This window comes from Puma concolor, chromosome A2, assembly GCF_028749965.1.
Source record: "Puma concolor isolate L17-30 chromosome A2, mPumCon1.1.hap2, whole genome shotgun sequence".
NCBI classification, from domain to species: domain Eukaryota; kingdom Metazoa; phylum Chordata; class Mammalia; order Carnivora; family Felidae; genus Puma; species Puma concolor.
Genome location: NC_141668.1, coordinates 85,842,765 through 85,868,597, shown reverse-complemented (window position 1 = coordinate 85,868,597; position 25,833 = coordinate 85,842,765). Strand labels below are relative to the sequence as shown.

The 25,833-nt window shown below is 36.5% G+C and overlaps 1 protein-coding gene across 2 annotated transcripts in view; it reads left to right on the top strand.

Annotated features, from left to right (window-relative positions):
* The window catches only part of GNAI1 (G protein subunit alpha i1), an 87,521-nt gene extending 62,015 nt beyond the window's left edge, over nt 1-25,506 (top strand). For both annotated transcript variants that reach the window (XM_086696828.1, XM_086696827.1), the window contains exons 5-9: nt 5,134-5,291; nt 9,030-9,158; nt 15,541-15,670; nt 17,099-17,252; nt 23,438-25,506. In XM_086696828.1, the coding sequence (XP_086552954.1) occupies nt 5,134-5,291; nt 9,030-9,158; nt 15,541-15,670; nt 17,099-17,252; nt 23,438-23,628 (762 nt within the window). In that variant the 3' untranslated portion in view covers nt 23,629-25,506. The remainder of the gene's footprint in view (nt 1-5,133; nt 5,292-9,029; nt 9,159-15,540; nt 15,671-17,098; nt 17,253-23,437) is intronic.
* Nucleotides 25,507-25,833: the final 327 nt, after the last annotated feature.

Here is a 25,833-nt window from a genome sequence, read left to right as displayed (position 1 = left end):
TTACTAAGTATTCATACTATTTTAAATTTTCTTTTAGGGAAGTGAATTTTAACATTATTTCATGTGTTCTTTAATTACTCTAAAATTTACTCTGTGGTATGCGTGAAGTTGAGATCTACATTATTTTTTTCCTCTTCAGGCGGCTAATTATCAAGTAGAGTTGTGTTTTTTTCCTTAATCATATCCTATCCTACTAATTTACCTAGCCACCTTTATCATGTAATAAGTTCAGATTTGATCTTTTTTTATTGATCTGCGTTAATACAAGAGTGTTCTACATATTGTAAGCTTTTAATATCTGATAATTTTAGCCCTCCTTCCCCAGTATTCTTGGTCAAAATGTTCCTAGTCATTTCTACTTGTTATTTCTCCAGGTGAATGTTTGAATTGGTTTTATATTCTGGCTTATGTTTGAGAACTAAGAGGTTGTTATAGGATTATATTATTTTTGATTCTGAGGAAAATTGATTTTTGTACGTGGCTAAGTGGTATTAATCTTCCTTTGAAATGTAATATGTGCCTCGAGCACTGTTTTTCTTTTTTCCTCAATTCACATATCAGTTAGCACATATTTTTATAGCTCTTGACAACAAGTTTTATTGTCCATCCAGAAAACATTTAAGTATTTTTTTTATTTTATGAACTTGAAAATAAAAAAATACACGTATTTATAAGCTTCATAAGTATACGTATAAAGGCTAATTTTTTTTTTAATTTTTTTTTCAACGTTTATTTATTTTTGGGACAGAGAGAGACAGAGCATGAACGGGCGAGGGGCAGAGAGAGAGGGAGACACAGAATCGGAAACAGGCTCCAGGCTCTGAGCCATCAGCCCAGAGCCTGACGCGGGGCTCGAACTCCCGGACTGCGAGATCGTGACCTGGCTGAAGTCGGACGCTTAACCGACTGCGCCACCCAGGCGCCCCTGGGCTAATTTTATGTAGCATATTTATTGTAATCTCTTATCTTGATGTAGAGAAGCTCATGTTCACAGAAATTTAGTGAGAAATTTTGCTCTCTGCAATTTATTTAAAATTAACTTAGATGATTTTATTTTTAGCATTCCCCCATCGTGTTAAGCAGTACTATCGGAAAAAAGAAAAATGACTTCCTATTTCCTTGCCTCAGTCATTTTTACTTTGATTATATGTGTGTTTTGAGAGAAAAAAAAATTTAACGTCTATGTATTCTTAAAGCAATTCTTGAAATGTTTGGGATTGGCACCATGGGCCATGGAGTGGTGACTTCCCTATTCTCAGGATTTCTTTAAAGGTATACTAACTTTGATAAAAGCAGTATAGTGGACTTAAATTTATAGGAGTGATTATATCCTGTAGAAATTTGGCAGATTAAATATATGAGTAGTTCTCATATGTGGTATTCACTAATGTTATTAATGAAATAACTGAGTTAAGCCATTGGAACAAAAGATTTCCATACTTGTATCAATCATGACATCAACATATTATCATTGTGGCCAAAAATTTAGAGTTGTCACTATATTTAAGACTACTTTATCATATTATTTAATCTCTATTATAGAAGGGCTTTCTGATTTTTTCTGTTTAAACTCTTAATCTCATTTATGATTCTGTCTGCTATATTAAAATAATCATCTAGCCTTTGCTTAAAAACTTAGTCTCTCATTTCCCCTCCTTTTTTTTTTTTTTTTTTTTTTTTTTTTTGGCATGGCTTTGATTGTTAAAAAGTGTTCTTTGTATGGAATTGAAATCTGATATCTTTTGCCCTAAGAATTCTCTTTTTTATGCTTTATATCTAAATATGAAGTCTACTCTTACCTTTAATAATCCTTACTTCAAATGTCAGAAGACAGCTGTCCTGGTGCCTCAGAGTCTTCTCTTCCCCATCCCAAAAGGACTCTTCTGAATTCCCATAAAGTAGGTGACAGCCTCAGATGAAATGTGCTGTCACTAAATAAATACAGCATGCCAAGTTCCCTGACCCTCAGCGGGAAAAGCGACCCTATTCCATGTCCCTTCACATGAAAGCCTTGTGTAACTTCTTCCTGAGTTCCCAGAGCACACAGTTGTATAAAGAGGCACTTACATTCTCTCCGCCATCTTATTTTCATTTAAGTCTTAGTAGCTTGAAAACATATTAAACGTGGCTACATCCAAGGATTTTTCCTTGCTACTCACAAATAATTGCCTGGCAAATAACATTTCTTTCAACACACACAGAAGAGTGCCTGTGCTGCTTTACTCACCTGTATCCTTTCTGACTAAACTTCACTCTTTAGCAATCCCAATCTTTTTTCGACCCTATGTCACACGGTTTTGGTACACCCATGTTTAGCGTTCTAAATGTTCTTAGGTAACATTATGTTACATACATTTTGAAAAGACGTCATTCCATGGCCAGGTAGGATTGTTGTTATCATTCTGTAGTTTTAACATTTATCTTGTCTTGGACAATGGCTGTTGACTGATATGTGTGATTGGGTGACCGGTTAGCTGTGAAACATCAAATGAGTTGCTTAACCACTCTGTGTTCAGAGTCTTTTTATACAAAACAAAAGTTTAGGTAGAATGATTTCTAAAGTACTTTTAGAATAAGTTTAAGAATGAGATAAGTTTAAGAATAAATTTAAAAAAAAATTTTTTTTTTCAACGTTTATTTTTGGGACAGAGAGAGACAGAGCATGAACGGGGGAGGGGCAGAGAGAGAGGGAGACACAGAATCGGAAACAGGCTCCAGGCTCTGAGCCATCAGCCCAGAGCCCGACGCAGGGCTCGAACTCATGGACCGCGAGATCGTGACCTGGCTGAAGTCGGACGCTTAACCGACTGTGCCACCCAGGCGCCCCAAGAATAAATTTAAATAAGTTTAAATTTATTACCAGAAGGTCTAATTGATAGACCTCTGAATGTCCTCCTAATGACATGGCAGTGAATATTCTAATTAGTTTTTCAAGGAAAAGAGGCTATTTTACATTTTGTGAAGAAGAGACATTTTTTTTTTTTTTTCAACGTTTATTTATTTTTGGGACAGAGAGAGACAGAGCATGAACAGGGGAGGGGCAGAGAGAGAGGGAGACACAGAATCGGAAACAGGCTCCAGGCTCTGAGCCATCAGCCCAGAGCCCGACGCGGGGCTCGAACTCATGGACCGCGAGATCGTGACCTGGCTGAAATCGGACGCTTAACTGACTGCGCCACCCAGGTGCCCCGAAGAGACATTTTTGAATGTAACAGTACAGTTTATAAGTACACTTCCAAAGTTTCTCATGTCTTTTTCTTCAGGCTTCTTCCTAGACAGTTTGAAGAGAATGTGATCTTAAGACCCATACCAGAAGGCATTAGTATTTTCTGTCAAGAAATTTTAATGAAATTGAGTAAATATATCATAATGAAAGCTCATTAAAAACTAAGTGAAAAGTGCTTTTCTGAAATGGATGGAGAAAATTCTGTGTGATGTTGTTTAATAACAATGACCAAATTTAGAAATTTCTCATATATAGACAGTTATTTGGAAAACTGAATGTTTACTGTAATTAGGTAAATGGTGCTAAGAATGAACTTGAAACCATGTTATATTGGGTTTTATTAAGGTTATTGTACATGTGTTACTTGCTTGCATGCATTTCTCTTGTGATTTACTAAAAAGGGAAACATATGCTTGAATAATATGTTCCCATGCTGAGATACTTAATTATTTTTCAGTATGGGTTCTATCTGGAAAAAAAAAAGAAAAAGGTTCACAAATTGGCAGCAGAATGAATTTTACTGTCAGCTAATACGTTTGCTGTCCTGTGTCACCAAATGGCTTCTCTACTGTATACCTTATAATGTGTGTCATCACTTCATAAACATTTACTGCAGTACTTTGGGAAAATGCCCCTTGTTTAGAAAAACTAGGGATTGTCCACTGACTTAATGTAAAGCTGTAAGTCTTAGGCTACAGAGAATCTCTATGAAGATAGCAATTTCTTATCTCCCCTATTTTTAGATTAACTATGTTCTTACCTGAAAACTATAGTTAATCCAGTTTTATACTCTTTTGCTGTTATCCAGCAGTGTAGCCCCCACCCACATATGGTTATTGAGTATTAGAAATGTCTCATCTGAATTGAGATATGCTGTCTGTAAAAATGAATGTCAGATTCTGAACACTGAATATGTATAAAAATGTGAAATATCCCAATAATTTTATTTTGATTTCATGTAGAAATGTTATCTTAGGTGAAGGTTAAACAAAGCATCTTATTATATTAATTTCACCTTTCTTTTGCTTTTACAAATATGGCTATTAGAAAATTTAGAAGTACATCAGTGTCTCATGTTGTATTTCCTTTGGACAGCACTAAACTAGTGTGGTTGATTACCTGTGGATCATAATACTAAATATTTGTAGCCTCAAAACATAAGGAAAATTTAATTAACTTTATACACAGCATTCCTTCACTTAAAATATTTTGCATGCTGTCTTCAGTATGCATTGTATTTCTACTTCATAGCTGTGTTTATTTTGTGTTTTTCTATGCTTGCGTGAGCAAACACCTGCCCCCCACCCCTTGCCCATTGATTTAATATATATATATATAAGGTCTCCTGAAAATCTGAGAAAATAGTTCTATGTGAAACTGCCTATTCCACATTGATTTCTCCCTTCTCTGAATTAAATCTGTTCCTTGTATAAAGAAGATCAGAAAGCTAATATTTAATTAGATTCTATCTTAAAATAATCTTTAATGGTGTTAGTGTGTTTCTTAGAAACATTTTGGGAGGGAGGGGTGACACATATATTATTTCTCTGTTTTCAAAACTGATCATTATCAGTGCACAAAAAACTGTGAGAGATCATGAATAGTCACTTAATGGATCCCCTCTTGAGTTGTAAGTGTAGTCTGTCATTCTTCCAGTTTTCCTAGTGCCTTGATAGCTGTTACTAATATTATAAAACATAGACTCATGATTGAAGATTACACTCTTTTAGTTAAGCCAGTTTTTTAAGTGGTGCTATAGAGAATTAAGTTCTGACCCCAATGAAAAACAAAGGAAGTTCACTGTTGCACTTTTCTTATAATCTGCAATGCCTCCCTTTGTACTTTTAACCTGTAATGTGTCTCTCTTTACTTAAAAAAAAAAAAAAAAATGGCCTTTGAATGTTCAGGATGATGCCCGCCAACTGTTTGTGCTTGCTGGAGCCGCTGAAGAAGGCTTTATGACTGCAGAACTTGCCGGAGTTATAAAGAGATTGTGGAAAGATAGTGGTGTACAGGCCTGTTTCAACAGATCCCGAGAGTACCAGCTTAATGATTCCGCAGCATAGTAAGTAATCGTAACTTCAGAACTAAACTATCATGAATAATTACTTGGAAGTCAAATATACCTCCAAGTCAATGCTATTGCAGAATTGGCTGACACATTCTTGTAAAACTCAGGATATTCAGGATGACAGTATTTGAAAACTTTATTTTTTGTGTGTGGATAGCATTCCAGTTATTTTCTCTGCCTTCAGAAGTGTCTCAAGAGACTCATGCTTATGTAACTCTAATTGAAACATGCAGAATGGACTTTTTCCAGTGAATTTCCAAGAAAGTAATTGGAACTTCACAAAGTTCACTCTGAATTTGGGTGTATCTCTAGTTTTCCTGGGACTAGCCCAAGGGGAGGGTAACTTATTGTGTTCTTTTTATTATTTTTAAATTTTATTTATTTATTTTTAGAGAGACAAAGACGGCATGAGTGGGGGAGGGGCAGAGAGAGAGGGAGTCAGAGAATCCCACGTAGGCTCCTCATTGTCAGTGTGGAGCCAGACACGGGGCTCAGACTCAACGAAATTGTGAGATGACCTGAGCTGAAACCAAGAGTCAGAAAGTTAAATGACTGAGTCACCCAGGCAACCCTGATTGTCTTCTTTTCATTACACTAATAGTGCCTGAGAAGAGTTACTCATCCAGTGACAGGCACTTTGTGTGTATGGTGAAGGAGTATATGGTGATCCCAAGATATCTTCTGTAGCTCTACACTTGAAAATTATCAACTGTATGTTCCCTGTTGCACTAGACATCAGTATTTTGTAAGAAAAATCTTCCCTGATTTTTTTGGATGGTGGCCACAGACAGTTCATAAAGCAAGTTGTGATAAAACCTGGTCAGGGAGCTTTCTGCTTGGTGATCTAGATAACAAAAAAATCAAGTATTTGTTTGCATTATTTGACACACATACTCAGCAGAAATGTAAGGTATGAATGGCCTTGATTGGTCTTCAGACATGTGCTCTGTACTCATTTTGCTTCCCAGAGTTGTTCCATTTTCTTGAAAGAGCTATTGGCTTTTAGGGACACAAGTGAGAATAAGAATATGGTGGGTATTAGTAAGATCTAGGTAAATACACATACTTCACAGTGAAAAACAAACTGGGTATGGCTCTTCCTGATTACCACGTCCCATGTCATTGGTTACACATCAGAGTACTCAGTATGTGTCACATGAGTAGTTTAGTGCAGATGAGTAAATAATAGACATTTTTGTGGAACCCATGCCCATTTTTGTCATGCTCTATTTTCTGGTCTGTGTTTTTAATGCTTTGCCACTCTATACACCATACATGTTAATATGTACGTATTTTATACACGTATAAGTCACATGTTACTGAATATGTAGTTCCACTGGTGTCATCTTTGTCCTCAGTGAGTTTGACTCACTGATTAGGTCTTTGCCTCCCTGTTTTATATACTTACAGTACCAAAATTTTTTTTTTCAGAATGCTCACAGATTTACATTTACTTTGAAGTAATTTGATTTGTATTTTTGTTGAAATTATTTACTTCCTGCCTCTGCCACTACACTGTAAATTCAGTAAGGTCTGCTTTTACCGTATGTTCTTTCTTCATTGCCTGACACATAATTGTCATTCACTGTGCCTTTGTTTAGTAATGAATGAACTAACAAACCATACTTTACAGAAGGTAGAAGAGAAATTAGAAAAAAAATTATTTACAAAACATAACTCTTACACCATATTATTTGCTTTAGCACCACAAGCACCTGCAGAAAGATCTAAATGGGAATCCCTGCCATGTTGAGAAGAGTGCTCTGAGCCGAGCCCACCAAGGGGAGATTTTTCAGTAGTAAAGGGGTGCTTCTCGGGGACAATGGACTGAAGTCTGTTTCCCCATATGGTGGTACTTCCTGGACCCCTGCAGTCTAATGGCCACGGCTTGTCTCCTGTGTACAGTGCACTGAGAAGAATAAGCCATTTTGTCTCCCCAGTAGTTCATTACTAGTGGTTCTGACCTTAAGATGGCAATAATGGAGCCATTTTCCAAGAATGAAGGAAGTCACAGAAATTTTCTCCTCCACAGTGGTTACAGTGCATCTTGATTTCCGAGTTTTTGACTGGGGGTGGGGGGGGCTGCCAAGTTGCCCATTACGACTGTCCAAGCACCAGTTTACTTTAAATTTGTGATCATTTAAAACAATTGGAGTTTTTAATTGTGCCGGTTTTTCTTATTTGTCACGTTGAAATATAAATGTGTGTTATCTTTAGAGGCAATTCTGAAGCAGTTTTAAGCAAAGAAATGGATCTGAGTAATCAAAGCCCATTTTAAGTGAGAGTAACACTACTTAAAAGGGACAATGAGTAAAATCTTGCCATGGCCTGTTTATTAGGTTAGATTTTCTTACAATAATACATAACGTTATATATGTGGAATTAAAAACACAGATAAGTACTGGGGGATTATTATCAGTGCAGTAAGGTAAGATTCTTTTAAGTTAAGCAAATAATACAGATAACTCAAGGTGTCCTCTCTCGTTGTATTCTAGTATCACATACATATACTTAACTGTCTTTAAAACATTTTTGATTACTCAGTGTTTGGATAGCTTTTGACCTCCATGTCTACAAATCAAATATTTATTAAGCTCCTTTTGTTCGCAAGACCTGTTATAAGTGGCTAAGGAACAGTTTCAGAGGATAACCTCAATTAACATTGCAGTAGTTAGTGCCTCTCTGTAATAAACATAGATGTATCTTCTAAATCGTCATTGACTAATTACTCTCAGCTATTAGAAGACACTGTAGGGATGGTCCCCACGATCAGCTGACCTTAGGATTAAGTCCAGACTTCTTTTGAATTTCTGCATCACCCTTCCTAGGGGCCTTGCTTTCTGAGAAACGAGATGTGACTGTTCCTGTCTCCATACTGTTTTACTAATTCTCCTCATGTGGATGGCATTCTCTTTTTTTTCTGTCCCATCATTCAGATTTATGTTTAAACCCCTCACCACCCATGAATGCTTCTTTAACCACCGAGGTTCACATTAATCTCTCTCTATTTGGACATTCTACAACATTATTTACTATGTAAAATGGCATGAGATAATTTACACAGAATAATTTTGTGGTATGACACCGCTACATTTGAATAGCACAACATATTTGGCATCATTGGCAGACAGTTTTGAATAGGTGGGTGACTAAAATCAGTGAGAAGTAAAATACGAATATTGATTTAGAGAGCCAGTAAAATGCAGAGTAAAAGAGCATGTGCTGTTTTCCTATGTGTAACTTAAGGCTGGTTGAAAAGGAACAGTATTGAATTCAGCCTTTGACTAGAGGTTACTCATCAGTTTCTTAAAAGTGTAAGATTCTCAGAATCCTCAAGGGTAATGTCTGGAAAATAAACACAGTGCTATATAAAAAATGTGTAGTAAAGAATTTTAAGAAACAAACTTGTAGTGTACAGTTGGTTTTGTGTGGTTTTTAAGAAGTTGTTACTCTGTTTTGTTTCCAACAAGGAGAATGACTAGTGTCCTTAGGAAACAAAGAACACAACACTTGAAAAGTGTTAAAAGAGCTTTGTGGCTGGAGACTTATATAAACGTTTTCATTTCGGTGGGAGTTAATAGAACATATAAACTTCAATTGTTTTATTACCGAGAAATGTAACGATTTCCAGTAATTTGAATATTGCATGCATCAAAATGTTTTACTCCTTGATTGAGGAGATCTTTAATGGCTGTATTAATGATTAGCTTATTGTCTTATTTATTTTTTCAGCTATTTGAATGACTTGGACAGAATAGCACAACCAAACTACATTCCAACTCAACAAGATGTTCTCAGAACTAGAGTGAAAACTACAGGAATTGTTGAAACCCATTTTACTTTCAAAGATCTTCATTTTAAGTGAGTAGCTGCAAAGCATATAATTTACAAATTTAGATATAAAACACGTTGTTTAGTAAAAAAGTGGTAAAAGTATTTAAAAACTGAGCTAAAAATTACAAAAGAAAACTTTTCTTAGGTTATTGGACAAAGCATTTTTGGGTAAAAGAGGGTAACAAACATTCTTAGAAGGAATATTTGTATTTTTATTTGAGAAAAAATGGCCATGCAATCTCTTTTGCCTAGATTTTTCAAAGTGATTTAAATAGTTTTTGACTTTTATTTCTGAATAGAAAATATTACTCTGATATTATAAAGTGTTGTCCTACATTCTTCACAAAAAATTACTGATTGAATAAATGCTTATTTATGGAAATACTAAAAGTGAAGGGTACCTTTTTAAAAGTTTTCATGAGAATTCTTATTCATGCAAACGTGTGTACTTTTTTAGGTTGAAAAATGTTCGTTTAATGTAGAATGTAATGAATATTGATTTACTGAGGTTTGAGTAGAGAAGCACAGACTTGGAGCCATTGGAAATGCTCACTTTGTCCAGTCCACTCGGGTCGTGACAGACCAGACCCAGGGACTCTCAGTGAAACATTACATTCAGATTTACAGACCTGTGTTCCTCTTTTTTAAAGCATGAGAAAACCACTTGGACTTTGCTTCAGTTAACTCTAGTGCTCTGAAATAGTAATAATAAAGCAGGATTTCTGAGAGCATCTAAAAAAGATTTGTAGTCAAAGATAAAAAAAAACAAATATATTGGTGAGCTTCCTTATAAATAAGTTGTGGAAAGTAGTTAGCTATATGCAACTGTACTTCTGACTCCTTCCCTGAATATCTTAAATACATTTTTTTTTTATTACCGCTTGTCACTAATTTATTCTACATTCAGTGGTTCATGTAATTGAGTTTTCCAGCAAACTAAAATTGAATTTTAATTTTCCATGGCAGCTTCCCTCCAAAAAGAAAAAACCCAAATCCAAACATCGCCCTGCCTTTTTTAAAGAGAATTACAGATCATAATTAGTCTATCTGACCATGTAACTTTGTACTTTAATACTTGGTAAAGTTTTGTTGAAGCGGTCACTGGACTTTTTTCCTTGCTGGCAATAGCTCTTATCAAAATCATTTACTTTCTTTTCATCTGTTTACTACTTTTAGGATATTAAATGACCAAAGTCAGGAATAGTAAAACATGAATATTTAAATAGTCTGATATGTCTGATCTGAGAACTATTGTCATATTTATCTTAAAGTTATAAAATAAGGAAGCTCAGTGTCAGAATGAGGCTCCAAAGGTTTGTTGTTTTGTTTTTTTTGTTTACCTTAGATTCAGATTTTTTTTTGTTTACTTTGTTTTAAAGACCATATTTTAAAAGCAAACTTAAATCATTATGTTCAGATAATGGCTTTGTTCTAACAAATGCAGTTTGAGGAGAAAATGCATGGAGTTGGGGGTTAGCAAGTAAGAATACTTGAATTAAGTTTCCCTATTAGGTAAAGAGGACGATTGGTTAAGAGTCTTACCAGAAGGTATTACACTCTGGCCCACTGTTGGAGGTATAAACATAAATGGGGTGATTGCCTCTCAGGGGAACTTGTAGAGGGAAGAGCTCTGTCAGTGGGAAGGCACAGTGCTAAATGTGCAGTCTGTCATGTGGCACTTGATGAAATCTGTACAAAATTCACTTTCAGTGTTGGTTAATCGTAAACATTCGCTTTCCTGACCATGCTCTTCATTCTACCCTCAATTTCTCGAAGTTGTCATTTCATCCTCAAGCAAGTGCTGAGATTCTGTAAATTCTCTCTCACCATGATACCCCCAGGAAGTCCCTTTATCTTTAGTCTCCTTGGGTGAGGTAGAATTTCACAGGATGTGTTTCATTACTGTTTTCACTTGCTGCCTTAAACATAGGTTTGTCAGGAACTTCAGATAAACTTTGTCTTATTTTGGATTTGGGTTCTGTTAAATTACTATCATTGTAAAACATATGGTTCCAACTTTGCTTTTTATATGTTGAGTCTCAGAAGAATGAGGGCAGAAATATACTTAGAATAATTCTACAGGGAACTCTTGAATTTTGTGTGCTTTGTATTATAATTCATTGTCTCATTTTAATGAATGGCTGATGTAAAATTTCAGTTTCATTTAATTTTGGTATGATTGGAATTAAATTCAAAATGAGGCAATAAAGCACAATAATTTTAGAATATATTTATCACCTCTGTGAGCGTTTGTGGAAAGTGTCTCTGTGGACTACTATATTGCTTTTAAGGAATCAGCAATTTTACTATAATATTTTTGCCAAATACAGAATTAAAGCATCCCTTCTATTATAAAATTATAAGACAAATTTATGTTACTTTCATATAGTACTATAAATGTAAAGTGGGTTTTGGAGTGTATTTACAGGGTTGACGTGCACATACGGTCAGCGCTTTGTTGATCACTGTGCTATCAGATGACAGTCTGAGAATGCCAGAACATCTCAGGATCTTCTTGGGGGTACCTGGGTAGCTCAGTTGATGAAGTGTCCAACTCTTCATTTCAGCTCAGGTCATGGTCTCAGGATTATGGGATTGAGCCCTGCTTTGGGCTCTGTGCTGGGAGTGGAACTTGCTTAAGATTTTCCCTTTCCCTCTGCCCCTCTCCCTGGCTGGCACTCTTTCTTTAAAAAAAAAAAAGTGGGGGGGATGCGTGGGTGGCTCAGTCGGTTAAGCATCTGACTTCAGCTCAGATCATGATCTCATGGTTTGTGAGTTTGAGCCCCACATCAGGCTCTGTGCTGACAGCTCAGAGCCTGAATGCTGCTTAGGATTCTGTGTCTCCCTCTCTTTCTGCCCTTCCCCGCTCACATTCTGTCTGTCTCTCCTTCAAAAATAAACAAACATTAAAAAAAATTAAAAAAAAAAACATATCATGATCTTCAATATCCCCTTGTACTTTCCCCTCTCTCCCTAAAAGAAACCTGAGAAAAATCAAATCCACTTCCTATTTGATGCTAGAAAAAAGTTTCATCTGTTCATATGAAGAACATATTTTTGTTTTTGATGACTTTTTAAAAACTTCAAAATTTGAAGATAATTCTAAAGTATGTGTGAAAAAGGAATAATGCCTTATGCGCAGTCATTTGTTACATTAGATTTTAGTCATTTTTGTTCCTTGGCTAATGAATTAGACTAGTGATTCTCAAAGTATGGTCCCCGGACCAGCAGAATCAACTTTATGCACCTGGTGAGTCTGATTTATACTGAAGTTTGAGAAGTATCAGTTTATTCATTTCTAAACTGAATAAATTTAGGAGATTTCTTCTGTAAATTACTTGATTATAAGTTAAAAAGCCTTTTTATATGTAACATTCCCACAGCATAACTGGAAGACCTAGATCTTTTTTTTTTTTTAATTTTTTTTTTCAACATTTATTTATTTTTGGGACAGAGAGAGACAGAGCATGAACGGGGGAGGGGCAGAGAGAGAGGGAGACACAGAATCGGAAACAGGCTCCAGGCTCTGAGCCATCAGCCCAGAGCCCGACGCGGGGCTCGAACTCACGAACCGCGAGATCGTGACCTGGCTGAAGTCGGACGCTTAACCGACTGCGCCACCCAGGCGCCCCTTTTTTTTTTTTTAATGTTTATTTTTGAGAGAAACAGAGATAGAGACAGATCATGAGTTGGGGAGGGGCAGAGAGAGAGAGAGGGAGACACAGAATCCAAAGCAGGCTCCAGGCTCGGAGCTGTCAGCACAGAGCCCGACATGGAGTTTGAATCCATGAACCATGCAATCATGACTTGAGCCGAAGTCAGAAGCGTAGCTAACTGAACCACCCAGGTGCCTCGCAAGACGTGGATCTTTAATGTAGTAAAGCTAGTCTATTATTGCTTGAAGGTGTTTTAAAATATTCTGTAGACCTAGTTCATGCATTCATTCAACAAATATTTGTGAACTATGACAAAGTCTTTGTCTTTACATTGTTGGGGGAAGGGAGATAAATGTTCAGATGTTCAGGAGGTGATAATCACTATAACGAAGAATAAAACAAGGTAGGGGGGATATATTACTTTCCTAGGGCTGCTATAACAAATTACCACAAGCTCGGTGGCATAAAACAACAGAAATATATTCTTTCATAATTCTGGGGGCTAGAAGTTTAAAATCAACATGTCTGCACAACTGTGCTTCTGAAGGCTCTTGGGAAGAATCCTCTCTTGCGTCCTCCTGCTTCTTGTAGTGGTTGGAAATCCTTGGTGTTCCTTGGCCTTTGACGCGTGGGCTTCTTCCCTGGTTCCTGCCTCAGTTTCTCTTTCCTTTTATATTTTACTATAGCCACAAGGTGAACCAAAGCCATACCCTGCACATTTTGCTTGGAAATTTCCTCAGCCAACATTCAAGTTAATTTCTTAACAGCCAGCCCTAGTTTTTGCGACTTTACAACAAGAATTGCCTTTGCTCCAGTGTCCAGTAACACATTTCTCATTTCCTTCTGGAACCTCATCAAAAAATCTAACATCATGTTCATGAATGATATATGTATATTCTCTAAGATCGAAGCTTTTCTGCCATCCTTTCACTCCCGAGCATCTCCAGAATTATTACCTTAGATGTCTGTTTCGAACCAGCCATCTTTTCAAAACAATCTGGGCTTTTATTGTGTAGTAACTCAAGGTTGTTCCAGTCTCTACATAGTATCCAATTCCATAACCACTTCCCCCATTTTAGGTGTTGGTTACAGCAGCACCCCACTCTGAGCACTAACGTCATGGTTGTCCATTTCAAGGAATTGACTTACGTGACCACGGGGCCTGGCAAGTGTCAAGTTTTAGGGCAGGACAGCAGGCTCGGACAGGAACTGATGTTTCAGTCTTGAGGTAGAATTTCTTTTCCTTGGGGGAAACTTCAGTTTTTGTTCTTAAGGCCCTCCAACTGATAGGATAAGGTCTCTCCCCTTACCAGGGATACTCTTTGCTGAGAGACGACTGATTTTAGATGTTAAGCACAGCAGTAAAATACCTTCACAGAAGCACCTAGGTTAGTGTTTGACTAAATAACTGCGTATGATGGCCTAGCCAAATTGACACACAAAACCAACCATCACAGAAGGAAAATGTCTGATGGGATGGAAAGGGTTTGCTTGTTATTTTATATTGAGTGGTCAAGATACATGTAACATTGGATCAGAGAAGTTACCTAAAGTAAATAAAGCCTTTTTGGTAAGGTTATTTTCAAATTCTTTGTTAACAAATGGGTAATCATTTTAATTTCTTTTATTTTGTTCTTATTTAATCTTTATTACCAGCTCTCCTTTTTGTGTGTTAAACCCATTTTAATTTACTGTGTGGTAGAATCATTTTGTTATATATCATACTTAAGGAACAAATCACTAGCTAACCCAATAGAATGAACAGCATTGAAATAATGATAAAAGTAACAATATTAGTTGATGTACTCCGATTTGCTTTATAGGCCAATACTATTCTGCAGGGAAATTCTTTTTGCCTGAGAATTAAATAGGGACTATTTTAATTAGTGCACCATCTAGATGAATGGAGCCTTTTAAAATGCACCAGTTTTGCATAGTGTTTCCATTATATAAGTGGTTATTTCTAGGTTGCATAACAATCTATGTGCATTTCAACTTTTGCTTAACTTCATAAATTCTTATAAGAAAAAAATGAACAGATCATTTTCTGTATGCTGCTTGTGTTACTACCTGTACACCAGGCTACAATAGTCTACAGTTAAACATTGTATAAAAATTGGGTTTTTTCCTCTAACTTTTAAGACTATTCAGTAAGGAAACCCATTTGTCTCCTATTTCTTATTTTTGTTCCTATACCTTGGCTTTGCTTTTTAATTTAGGCCACCTGTTGGCCCCAGCTAAGTGTCACTTGCTCACTCAGCATTTTCTTACCTGGAAGTGAGGTTTCCCCTTTATGTCAGAGTCCTACTTTTAGCCTCTGAAAGAAACAAAACATTTTGTGGTGGGAAGAAGGGACCATGTCCTCTGCCTCTAATGTTCTGTGACTCTGGCAAATTGAATTTACTCTAATCTCTGCGTTCCCTAGTTGCTTCCTGTGACTTCTCAGTGTTTACTCATAGTACACTCCACTCATTTGTATCTGCTTTCATGTTCTGATCTAAGTGTTCTCGTATGCTAATGAATATGTTGTTTTTTGAGGGTATTTTGAGCTTTGTTTTCAATCAAAAATTTTAAAAACCAGACTTTTTTTTCCCTTTGCGAAAACCAATTTGTGACATCATTTTCCTCCCGTGTAATGTCCTTTTCTTTCCTCCCATCCCACATTCCCCCTGCAATTTGGAGCTTTTTTGATGAAATTCTAGAACCCCTTTCTAACATTTAAGGTGATGTCCAACTCCTTTTTTCTCTTATAGAATGTTTGATGTGGGAGGACAGAGATCTGAGCGGAAGAAGTGGATTCATTGCTTCGAAGGAGTGACCGCCATCATCTTCTGTGTGGCTCTGAGTGACTATGACCTGGTTCTAGCCGAAGATGAGGAAATGGCAAGTAGAACCACTGTGAAAGATGAAGGGCTGGAGATACTGCCAAGGATTTTTCTGAGAATAATTCTTGAGTAATTCTCGCTAATGGCGTGAGTTATTTGAAAGTTCAGGCTCTTTCCTCTGGCTCTTCTTTGTATATACTGAAAGGGAAGTACGCTAAAGAAGCACAGAGGGACCCCAAGAATAAGAAAAGACTGAGAGTTAATCTCCCTTCAATCTGAGATGTTTAATTATGCATTTCCTGTATCTGCTATCTAGGAAGTGACTAAAAGTAAACTCCTGTAATAGTCCAAGGCTCATTTTTCTTCACTTGTTACTTCTGCCAGCTCTGTAATCTTTAATCCATGTTATACTTTGCTATTGCCGTGTAATTTTCAGAGGTGTTGCAATGTACCATTAATCTAGGGAAAATATTTTTATATAGAAATTTAAAGTTCTGTCATTTTATTTTTTATCCTTAACATGTTTGTTTATTATTTTTGAGGGAGAGAGGGCAAGAGAGAATCCCAAGCAAGCTCTGCGGGGCCTGAACTCAAACTCATGACCCGCAAGATCAAGACCTGAGCCAAAATCAAGATTCACATGCTCAACTGACTGAGCCACTCAGGCGCTCCTAAAGTGCTGTCATTTAAAAAAAATTTTTTTAAGTCTTTATTTTTGAGAGAGAGAGAGAGAGAGAGAGAGAGGGAGACACAGAATCCGAAGCAGGCTCCAGGCCCTGAACTATTATCCCAGAGCCCGACGCGGGGCTTGAACCCACAAACTGCGAGATCATGACCTGAGCTGAAGTCAGACACTTGACCAGCTGAATCACCCAGGCGCCTCAGAGCACTGTCTATTCTAAGTTAACTTTAGTACAGACTGGGGAAAAAGAGATCAAAATGTCACTTTTGTATTTTTAAAATCAGGCATGTGCAATTATAGTGCAGTTCACCATCACATATTCCTTTCTGTCAGTGTCCTTTTGATACCACATATACTAGAAGAACAGGAAACTGGAGTGGACGATTCCGTCCCTAACACACCATTATATTTAGAGGGTTGGGCTAATTGCTCAATTTATTAATTTTTAAAAACCTTTACTTATCTTTTAATGGAGAAGCTTCCATTAACTTTGTAACAGTGAGATCTCTTTTTGAATGTTCACACTTGGTGTCTCTAGATTGCAGGGTCCTGCAGCAGGGTGTTCCCAGGTACAGTGACACATAGTGGGCACTGTGCGAGTACGGGTTGAATGCAAAAAGTGATGAGTAGTGTACACATTCATCTCCCCTGCAATCAATACTTGTTCTTAAATGGCGGGAATGTATTTCTGTGCTACATTATTTTTCAGCTGACCGAGCTCTCTCTTCTGATAACACTATTTTTTAAAAGTAATACTTTCAAAACCCTTCGTGTTGTGACAAACTGTATTCTTTCCTGTTACAGAATCGAATGCATGAAAGCATGAAGTTGTTTGACAGCATATGTAACAACAAATGGTTTACAGATACGTCTATTATACTTTTTCTAAACAAGAAGGATCTCTTTGAAGAAAAAATCAAAAAGAGCCCTCTCACTATATGCTATCCAGAATACGCAGGTATTTTACTTTCTGTGGATAACTTGTCAAGTCATATATTTCTAACTAAAGTTCCCCTAAGGCAAGATTTCAGTTGTAGATCACCTTTAATTAAAATTATTAAACTGCATTCACGTACAGGTAGTTCCTTGAGGCGTAGCTAAGATTATTGGAAATAACATATTCAAATGGAAAAGCTGTTAGGTAATTTTTTATGATGATCTTCTGTCAGGTATGTGTGATGCACAGTAAATAAGACCAGTCTGTGTTCACGGTCTAATCTCAAAGACGGATGTACTCTTACACACAAAAAAAGCTGCATGTTACTATAAAAGAACATGAACCGTAGTTATAAGGGTTATAAATGAAGAAGGAATCCGCGAACCACTTATTTTTCAGGGGAGTCACACAGTTTGACAAGTAATCCCAACACTGGTAAGGAGACTGTTAATGGTCTTGTAATTCGCCTACTGTGGAAAATGGCCTGAACTTAGAAAAGGAGACCTGAGATGCGGTCCTGGCATTTCCATAACTAGCTCTTTGATCTTGAACAAGGCAGTTAATTTATCTGGGTCTCAGTACCCCATTTGTAAAATCAGAAGTTGAGCTAAAACTTGGTTTTAGTTTAGCTCCTTAGAGCACCTCCTGGGCTGCTATTGAAAAGTAGGTACAGGGACTAAAGATACTTCCCTCCCTCCCCTATCCATGCACACAGCATCTCTCTTACTAAAGCAGGGTGACTTTGTTTCGGTTTTACATATTAGGTTTCTGAATAAGATTTTACTTTAATGAGGAAGAAAGATTCTGAGCCTCAAAGAGTTTGACTACCACTGGTTTATATGGTCTCTAAACCCAAATATTCTGAAGAGTCTGGTTAATTTAGCTAATTGAAAACAAGTTGCCCTGACCACATCCTTTATTTTTTTTTTAAAGTCTCAAGAATTTGTTTCATTATAAACACAAAGGTAGTCTTGTATTGAGTATATTAATAGTACACTGAGTATTTACTGCCTTTTCACAGGCCTAAGATAAAACAGCCCTATGATTTCAGTGCTCTTACATCCCACTCATGCAGGCGAGAACACTGGGGCTCAAGGACAGTCTAAATCCAAACCCAAGTCTATGGGCGCGCCTGCACCCAGCCCATTAATAACCAGACTGCCAGAGTTAAATTCTCATTAGAACCAAAGGGGAAGGGGCGCCTGGGTGGCGCAGTCGGTTAAGCGTCCGACTTCAGCCAGGTCGCGATCTCGCGGTCCGGGAGTTCGAGCCCCGTGTCGGGCTCTGGGCTGATGGCTCGGAGCCTGGAGCCTGTTTCTGATTCTGTGTCTCCCTCTCTCTCTGCCCCTCCCCCGTTCATGCTCTGTCTCTCTCTGTCCCAAAAATAAATAAACGTTGGGAAAAAAAAAAAGAACCAAAGGGGAAGATTCTTGGATAAATATAATCACACTACTCATTATTACAGGTCATTTTGTATACTCCCATACGTTGATTCAAAAAAATTTCACACAGTTGCTTATTTTTAAACTTCCGTGTTCTTTTTGAAAGTCCTTGTATCCTGTCACCTTGTTCAGAAACATTTTAGTGCTCGTTAGGAATAAAACTATGTGTAGTCCTGTCTGAGTTTGAAGTTATCCAGAGTCAAGGTGGCTCAGTTTTGCCTTTACTTTCATCTGTCTTTCAGTTTATTTTTACCATTTTCTATTATGAAGTAGCCATTTTTTCTAATATTACCAGAGTTGCCCAAATGAATCCATAAATACCACATACCTACAGGGATTTCAGATCAGCCAAGAAAGGATATTTCTTATGTTGTCAAGATACTAAGAATCCGTGATCTCACAATCTTTGAACACAGAGAGTATTGCATAATTTTTTCACAATGCCAATATCAGGATTAGAATGTAAAGTCCTCACTACATGCTCTAAGTCATGATTCCATTGCTTCTTGCTGCAACCTCCACTTTTAATTCCTGTCTGTGTAGCCTCTAAACTAGGAGCAGGCAGAGGTGGGTTTATCTCCACCTCTGCCTGCTTCTATTGCACCTCTTCTGTTAAAATATCAATATGTTGGCATTTCACCACATTCCATCTGCAACCTGTAATCTTTTAGCGATCCCTGCTTTCATGGTCATGTTTTTCCTCACCATGTTGAATTCCATTGTCAACTCTAATTTCTCCCTAGAGCCTCAGGCTTGCGTTTCCAGCTGCTTATTGAACATATACGTGTTTTTTAACACCCGAAACTCCTGTTACTGTTTTCTCAAATCTCCTCCATCTCCCTTTCAATTATATTACCAATCCTTCCCAGTTCTTCATTCTTGAACCAGATCATACTTGCCTTTATGACGGTTCTATCACATCTAGAAAATACCTATTACCTTCTCACCACATCCTTGCCATTCTTAAGAATTAAAATCAGATTGAGAAATACACTCATGAGTTTATTCATGTATCTTAGTTCTCGGCATTTTGCAGTCTAGCTACCCATAATATATATAGCAAGTTAAGCTCTGCACTCTGTTCAAGAAGCTTTTTTCTCAAAACATATTTTTAACTGACAGGTTGCATTAACATCTGTCAATAAGACACAGTTTATTGCTTTAGAATTTCAGAGTACCAATAAACTCAATTTTGATTTGTAAAGTATATGGTTGTCTGCTAGCCACCTGAAAGAGTTAAAATATAAACTTATTTTGACAGCCTAGAAAAAGTAGAAAAATTCTTAGAAACTTAGAACCTACTAAGACTGAATCATGAAGAAACAGAAAATCTAAACAGACCAATTACTTCATGATCAAAACCTCTCAATAAATATGTCCATGACCATATTTATTTATGTCCAGATGGCTTTACTGATGAATTCTACCCGCATTTACAGAATAATTAATACCAGTCCTTCTAAAGCTCTTGGAAAAGAAAAATAGAGAAAGGAACACTTCCAAAATCATTTTATGAGGACAGCATTTTACCCTAATACCAAAACTAGACAAGGATGGCATAAGAAAATTACAAGCCAGTACCCCTGGTGAACTTAAATGCAGAAATCCTCAACAAAATGTTACCAAACCAAATTCAACAATATTTTAAAAGGATTCTACACAGTGATATAGTGGGATTTATTCCAGGGATACAAGGGTAGTTCAATTTTGTTAAAGTGGTATATATCATATTGATTTGCAAATGTTAAAGATAAAAATCTTGATCCTCTCAAATGATACAGAAAAACCACTTGACAAAACTCAACATTCATTTATGCTAAAAACTCAAAATAATGTACCTCAAAACAGAAAGGCCAGGGGCGCCTGGGTGGCGCAGTCGGTTAAGCGTCCGACTTCAGCCAGGTCACGATCTCGCGGTCCGTGAGTTCGAGCCCCGCGTCAGGCTCTGGGCTGATGGCTCGGAGCCTGGAGCCTGTTTCCGATTCTGTGTCTCCCTCTCTCTCTGCCCCTCCCCCGTTCATGCTCTGTCTCTCTCTGTCCCAAAAATAAATAAACTTTAAAAAAAAAAAAAAAGGCCATTTATTAGGTCACGGTTAACATCATACTTCAACAAAACAAGGAAACCCATCAGAAATAAAACAAGGAATCCCTTTCTTGCCACTTTTATTCAACATAGTATTATTTGATTATAGTATTATATATACATATTATTCAACATCTATATATATATGTATACATATATAAAGACTCCACTAAACTACTGTTAAACTAATCAATGCATTTAGTAGATTTGCAGGATACGGTATATATGCAAAAATATTTTGCATTTCCATACACTAGTGATGAACGATCAGAAAGAAATTAAGAAAACGATACCATTTACAACTGCATCAAAAAGAAAAAAAACTAACTAGGAATAAATGTAAGAAGGGGAGAAAAAATATCTCTACACTGAAAATTCCAAGACATTGGTGAAATAGAAGAAGAAAAAGTAAGGGTAAGATATTTATGTTCACGGATTAGAAAAATATTGTTAAAATGACCATACTACCCCAGAGCAACCTACAGATACAGTGCAATCCCTCTCAAAATATTAGTGGCATTCTTTTTCACAGAAATAGCATAAACAATCCTAAAATTTGTTTGGAACCACAAAAGAACCTGAATAGCCAAAGCAGTCTTGAGAAAGAACAGAGCTGGGGGCAGCAGGGTCCCTGATTTTCAGCTGTGTTGCAAAGCTATAGTAATCAAAACATTATGGCATTGACACAAAAATAGACACACAGATGTGAGAAATAGCCCAGAAAATAAACCTACACATATGTGATCAAAAAATTACAACATATGAGCAAAGAACATGCAATGAAGAAAAGATAGTATCTTCAATAAATTGTTCTGGGAAAACTGGACCACTATATTAAACCATACAAACAATTAACTTAAAATGGATCAAAGACCTCAAACCATAAAACTGCTGAAAGAATATAAGCAGTAGCTCCTTCATGTTAGTCTTAGTGATGATTTTTTGGATCGGACATCAAAAGTGAAGACAACAAAAGCAAAAATAAACAAGTAGTACCACATCCAACTATAAAGTTTTTTGCACAGCCAAGAAAACCAACAACATGAAAATGCAACCTATGGAATGGAAGATGATACTTGCAAATTATGTATCTGATAAGGGGTTAGTATTGAAAATATATAAAGAAGTCCTACTACTCAATAGCAAAAAACACAATCCACTAAAAAATGGGCTGAGGATCTGAAGAACCATTTTTCCAAAAGAAGACCTACAATGGCCAGCAGGTCCATGAAGAGGTGCTCAGAATCTCTATAATCATCAGGGAAATGCACACCAAAACCACAGTGAACTACCACCTCACCGATTAGAATAGGTACTGGCAAAAAAACAAGTGTGGTGAGGTTATAGAGAAAAGGGAACCCTCTTGCCCTGTTGGTGAAAATGTAATTTGGTGTGCAGCCCCTGTGGGAACTGTAAGGAGATTCCAAAAAAATTAGAAATATCCAGCAATTCTACTTCAGGAAATTTCTCCAAAGAAAATGAAAACACTGACTTAAAAAAGATAGGTGCTACCTGCGTGTTTATTGCAGCATCATTTGCAGTAGCTGGTGAAGCAGCTGGTAGAGTTCTGTGAGCAGGGTCCCAGGTGGGAGTTGGTTATATAACATAGAGTTCTGCTGACACAGAGTAAGCTACAGGTGTGGACCACAGGATCTCAGAATAGCTTTACTAAGCAGGCTGGGTAACAGAGGACCTTGAAAGCCCAGCAAATAATTTTGTGTTACTACTGCAAGAGAGAGATCTAATAATTTTTTTTTAAATGGAACAGTTTGTGAAGTATCATGTATGTACACATATAAAATATATACATACGTGCACATTTAGGATAAATGTGAAGCTCACTGAAATTTTAAAAAGGGAAGACACAGATATGTGCACTCAGATCAAGAGACAGCATTATTTCCAGGTTCCCAGAAACTCCCATCATGCCTCCCAGTCTAATTCCTATATGGCAGCTCATTGTATAGATATACCATAACTTTTGGGTTGTTTCCTAACAAGTTAGTTCTGTTATTAACAGTCTTTATATGTCTAACGATGAACATAGGTAGGTAGGTCTGTCAAGGGCTTGCCTAGAAACTATTGCTGCATGTGATTATCATTAGCTACGGACCATTTCTGGAGTGTTTACTCAGAAGTTTTTAACCTCATGGCCGTAAACCACATTGTAGACCCGTCTACAATTTTTGAATAAAGAAAAGTGACAAATGCTAATTAATGTGTATAGAGGAAAGGGAATAAAAAATACCGATTACCATTCAACCAGGTAATTTCTTGATTATGCACTAGGCTGGAAATGAAATAGCATACCACCGTCAGGGAAGGGTTGGTGTTGGTGTTGGGATGTCGAGTATAAAGGGGAAGAAAAAGGAAGATCTGGCATTTGGATTGGGCAGGAATGAAGACCCCGGGGAGCCAAGAATACCATGCTTTTGGTGTGTTGTGTTGTGTTTTTTTTTTTTTTTTTTTTAAGGGTAACAACAGTCATTGAAAGGTAATTAACATTGGGAATTTTTCATTTAGAGGAACGCCTCTCTCTTGTTCTAGAAGGAAAAATACAGTGACATAATCCACATATTTTATATGTATGGAACTGATTTCAATATTTTCAGGTCCATTTTGCTTAGATGTGTACTCATTTTAACTTTTCGCCTTATGTTTCTTGCCTTCTCCCATCTCAGGCTCAAACACATATGAAGAGGCAGCTGCGTATATTCAGTGTCAGTTTGAAGACCTCAATAAAAGAAAGGACACAAAGGAAATATACACCCACTTCACATGTGCCACAGATACGAAGAATGTGCAGTTTGTTTTTGATGCTGTAACAGATGTCATCATAAAAAATAATCTAAAAGATTGTGGTCTCTTCTAAATTTTGCAGTTAATGGTAAAATGCATTTTCAAACCAAATGAGTACTTCTGTGTGGATCTCTCTAAATTAGAGTCTTGCAGCAACACAATGTAGTATACAGCAGATGTATCTGGGACCTGACCAAAGTTGTTCTGTTGTGTTTTTTTAACTGAAAGTAATAGAAGGACCTTTCTTAAATGTGAGAGGTGGTCCTGCAGTGGGAAACTAAGGGCAGTGTTAATGCTCGACTCTAGTGTATTGATGATTTCTGCCTATGTGTAAATATGCAAATGTATGTATACATGTATTTATAACTTTTGTTTTCCACATTACTTTTAGGCTTTAAGAGTGGCAACTTATTCTAGCGTGATGGCTTTGGTAATAAACAGAAATACTAAGTACTTTGTACTGAATGACAGACTATTACCGTGTTTGCCAGTTTTAAACAGCTTTATTTATGTTCATGTCTTGTAAATTTTTAAGTACAGTAATTAATATTAGGAAACATTGCAGCCCTTATCTTGATTATATGTATACTTGTAATCTTAACAAAGTTATTTGTACAAACATTGCACAGACTATTTTAATAACATGATTTGTTCTTTAAATTTAATGTGTTTTATTGAAATGTTCTTAAGAGGATGAATATACCTGCCTTTGGATCAGTTATATAAACATTGTATGCATTTTAATTTTTCTTCTAAAAGTGCATGCTGATCTAATTCTACATTAGATTTGGTTTGAAAAACTGAAATTTCAGATTTTTGAGGCTATACTCTCAGACTTACTATAAACACTTAATTTTTATTCAGTTGGTTTGTTTTCACTTTGAATTTTAATATTTGGATGGTATTCATGCATTTCCTTAAAGGTGATGCCAGATTAATTTTTATACACTTTAAATAACTACATTCTTATAACTAAGTTTAGGTGGATTATTGAGAGCATTTTGTGGGTAAAAATATGTCAGCATAATGAATTTTGAGACATTCATTTGTGTATTTCCTTTGGGAAATCCCTTGTACCTAGCATACATGATAGTTCCTTATTTGGAAGATAACAAGAAAGATCTTTGAATATTCAGCTGCTGATCTAATGCAAGCTTTAGATTCCTATATGTAACTACTTTCAAATTTAACTATCACACTATATATTAAAACTACTTTTTCTCTTACTCAAATTTCCACCACTTGCTTGAGTTGATATTTCTTTTTAAATTGTGCTATTATTTCTGACAATTAAATGGGCAATTACACTTAGAAAATGAGTAATAGTATTTAATAAAGTCAGTGATTTTATGTATGCTCAAATAAGTGTTACATATCAGCTAGATATTGGACTTTGATAGTCATTTCTTTTCATGATTCATGATGTGTCTCTGTGACTTCATTTCAACAAAATGAACAGCATTCCCTACCCTACTTCTGTTGTTTTACTCATCTTGAAAAAGGTCCTTCAATAAGCTTTGTGGATAAGTAGTTTCTTAGTTACGTGCTGTCATTTTGTTGAAGTATATTTCTTGAAGTGTGTGTGGGTGTGGGTAACCACAGACTACATTTTCATCTGTTATATTTTGGGGATTTGTTTTTCTTCTTTGTGATGTAAAGAAATTCAAAGTTATCACAGTTTCTTAAATGTGTTAGTTTAGATTCTTTACGTGCTTTTCATGAAAGATGTTTTCATTAATTTTACTGATGGAAGACCTGTAACATCCTTATTGTGAAGCTATGTATGAAATTCACCTATACTATGAATAAATATGAATCCTGAGAAATACTGTTTAAAAAGCCACAAAGAAGCACATCTTGGTGACCATAATTGGTGAATTCCTGAACTTTATTCTGTGTAATTGTGTTACTAATAAATCCTAATAAATTTAAATTTTTAAAATTTTACAAACCTGTTGACTAAACACATGTTTGACATTGGGATTTACTAAGTATCAGTCTATGGAATGCCCATTTATTCTTTATCTTTTTGCAATTTCATCTCCACAAACTTGAGTTTTTCCTGCCTCAAGTTTCTTCAGGAGATATGGTGCCACATTTAGAACTGCCTGGTTGATATCCCCTTCTGAGAATTTACTGCCTGCCCTTAAGTCCATATGTCCCAAACCATGTTCATCATCATTCTCCCAGTTCTTACCAGTTCATCAAACCTGTTCTTACCCCTAATTTTGCCAGTGTAACCACTCAGTATCATCATTATTCAGTGCCTCAACAGGCA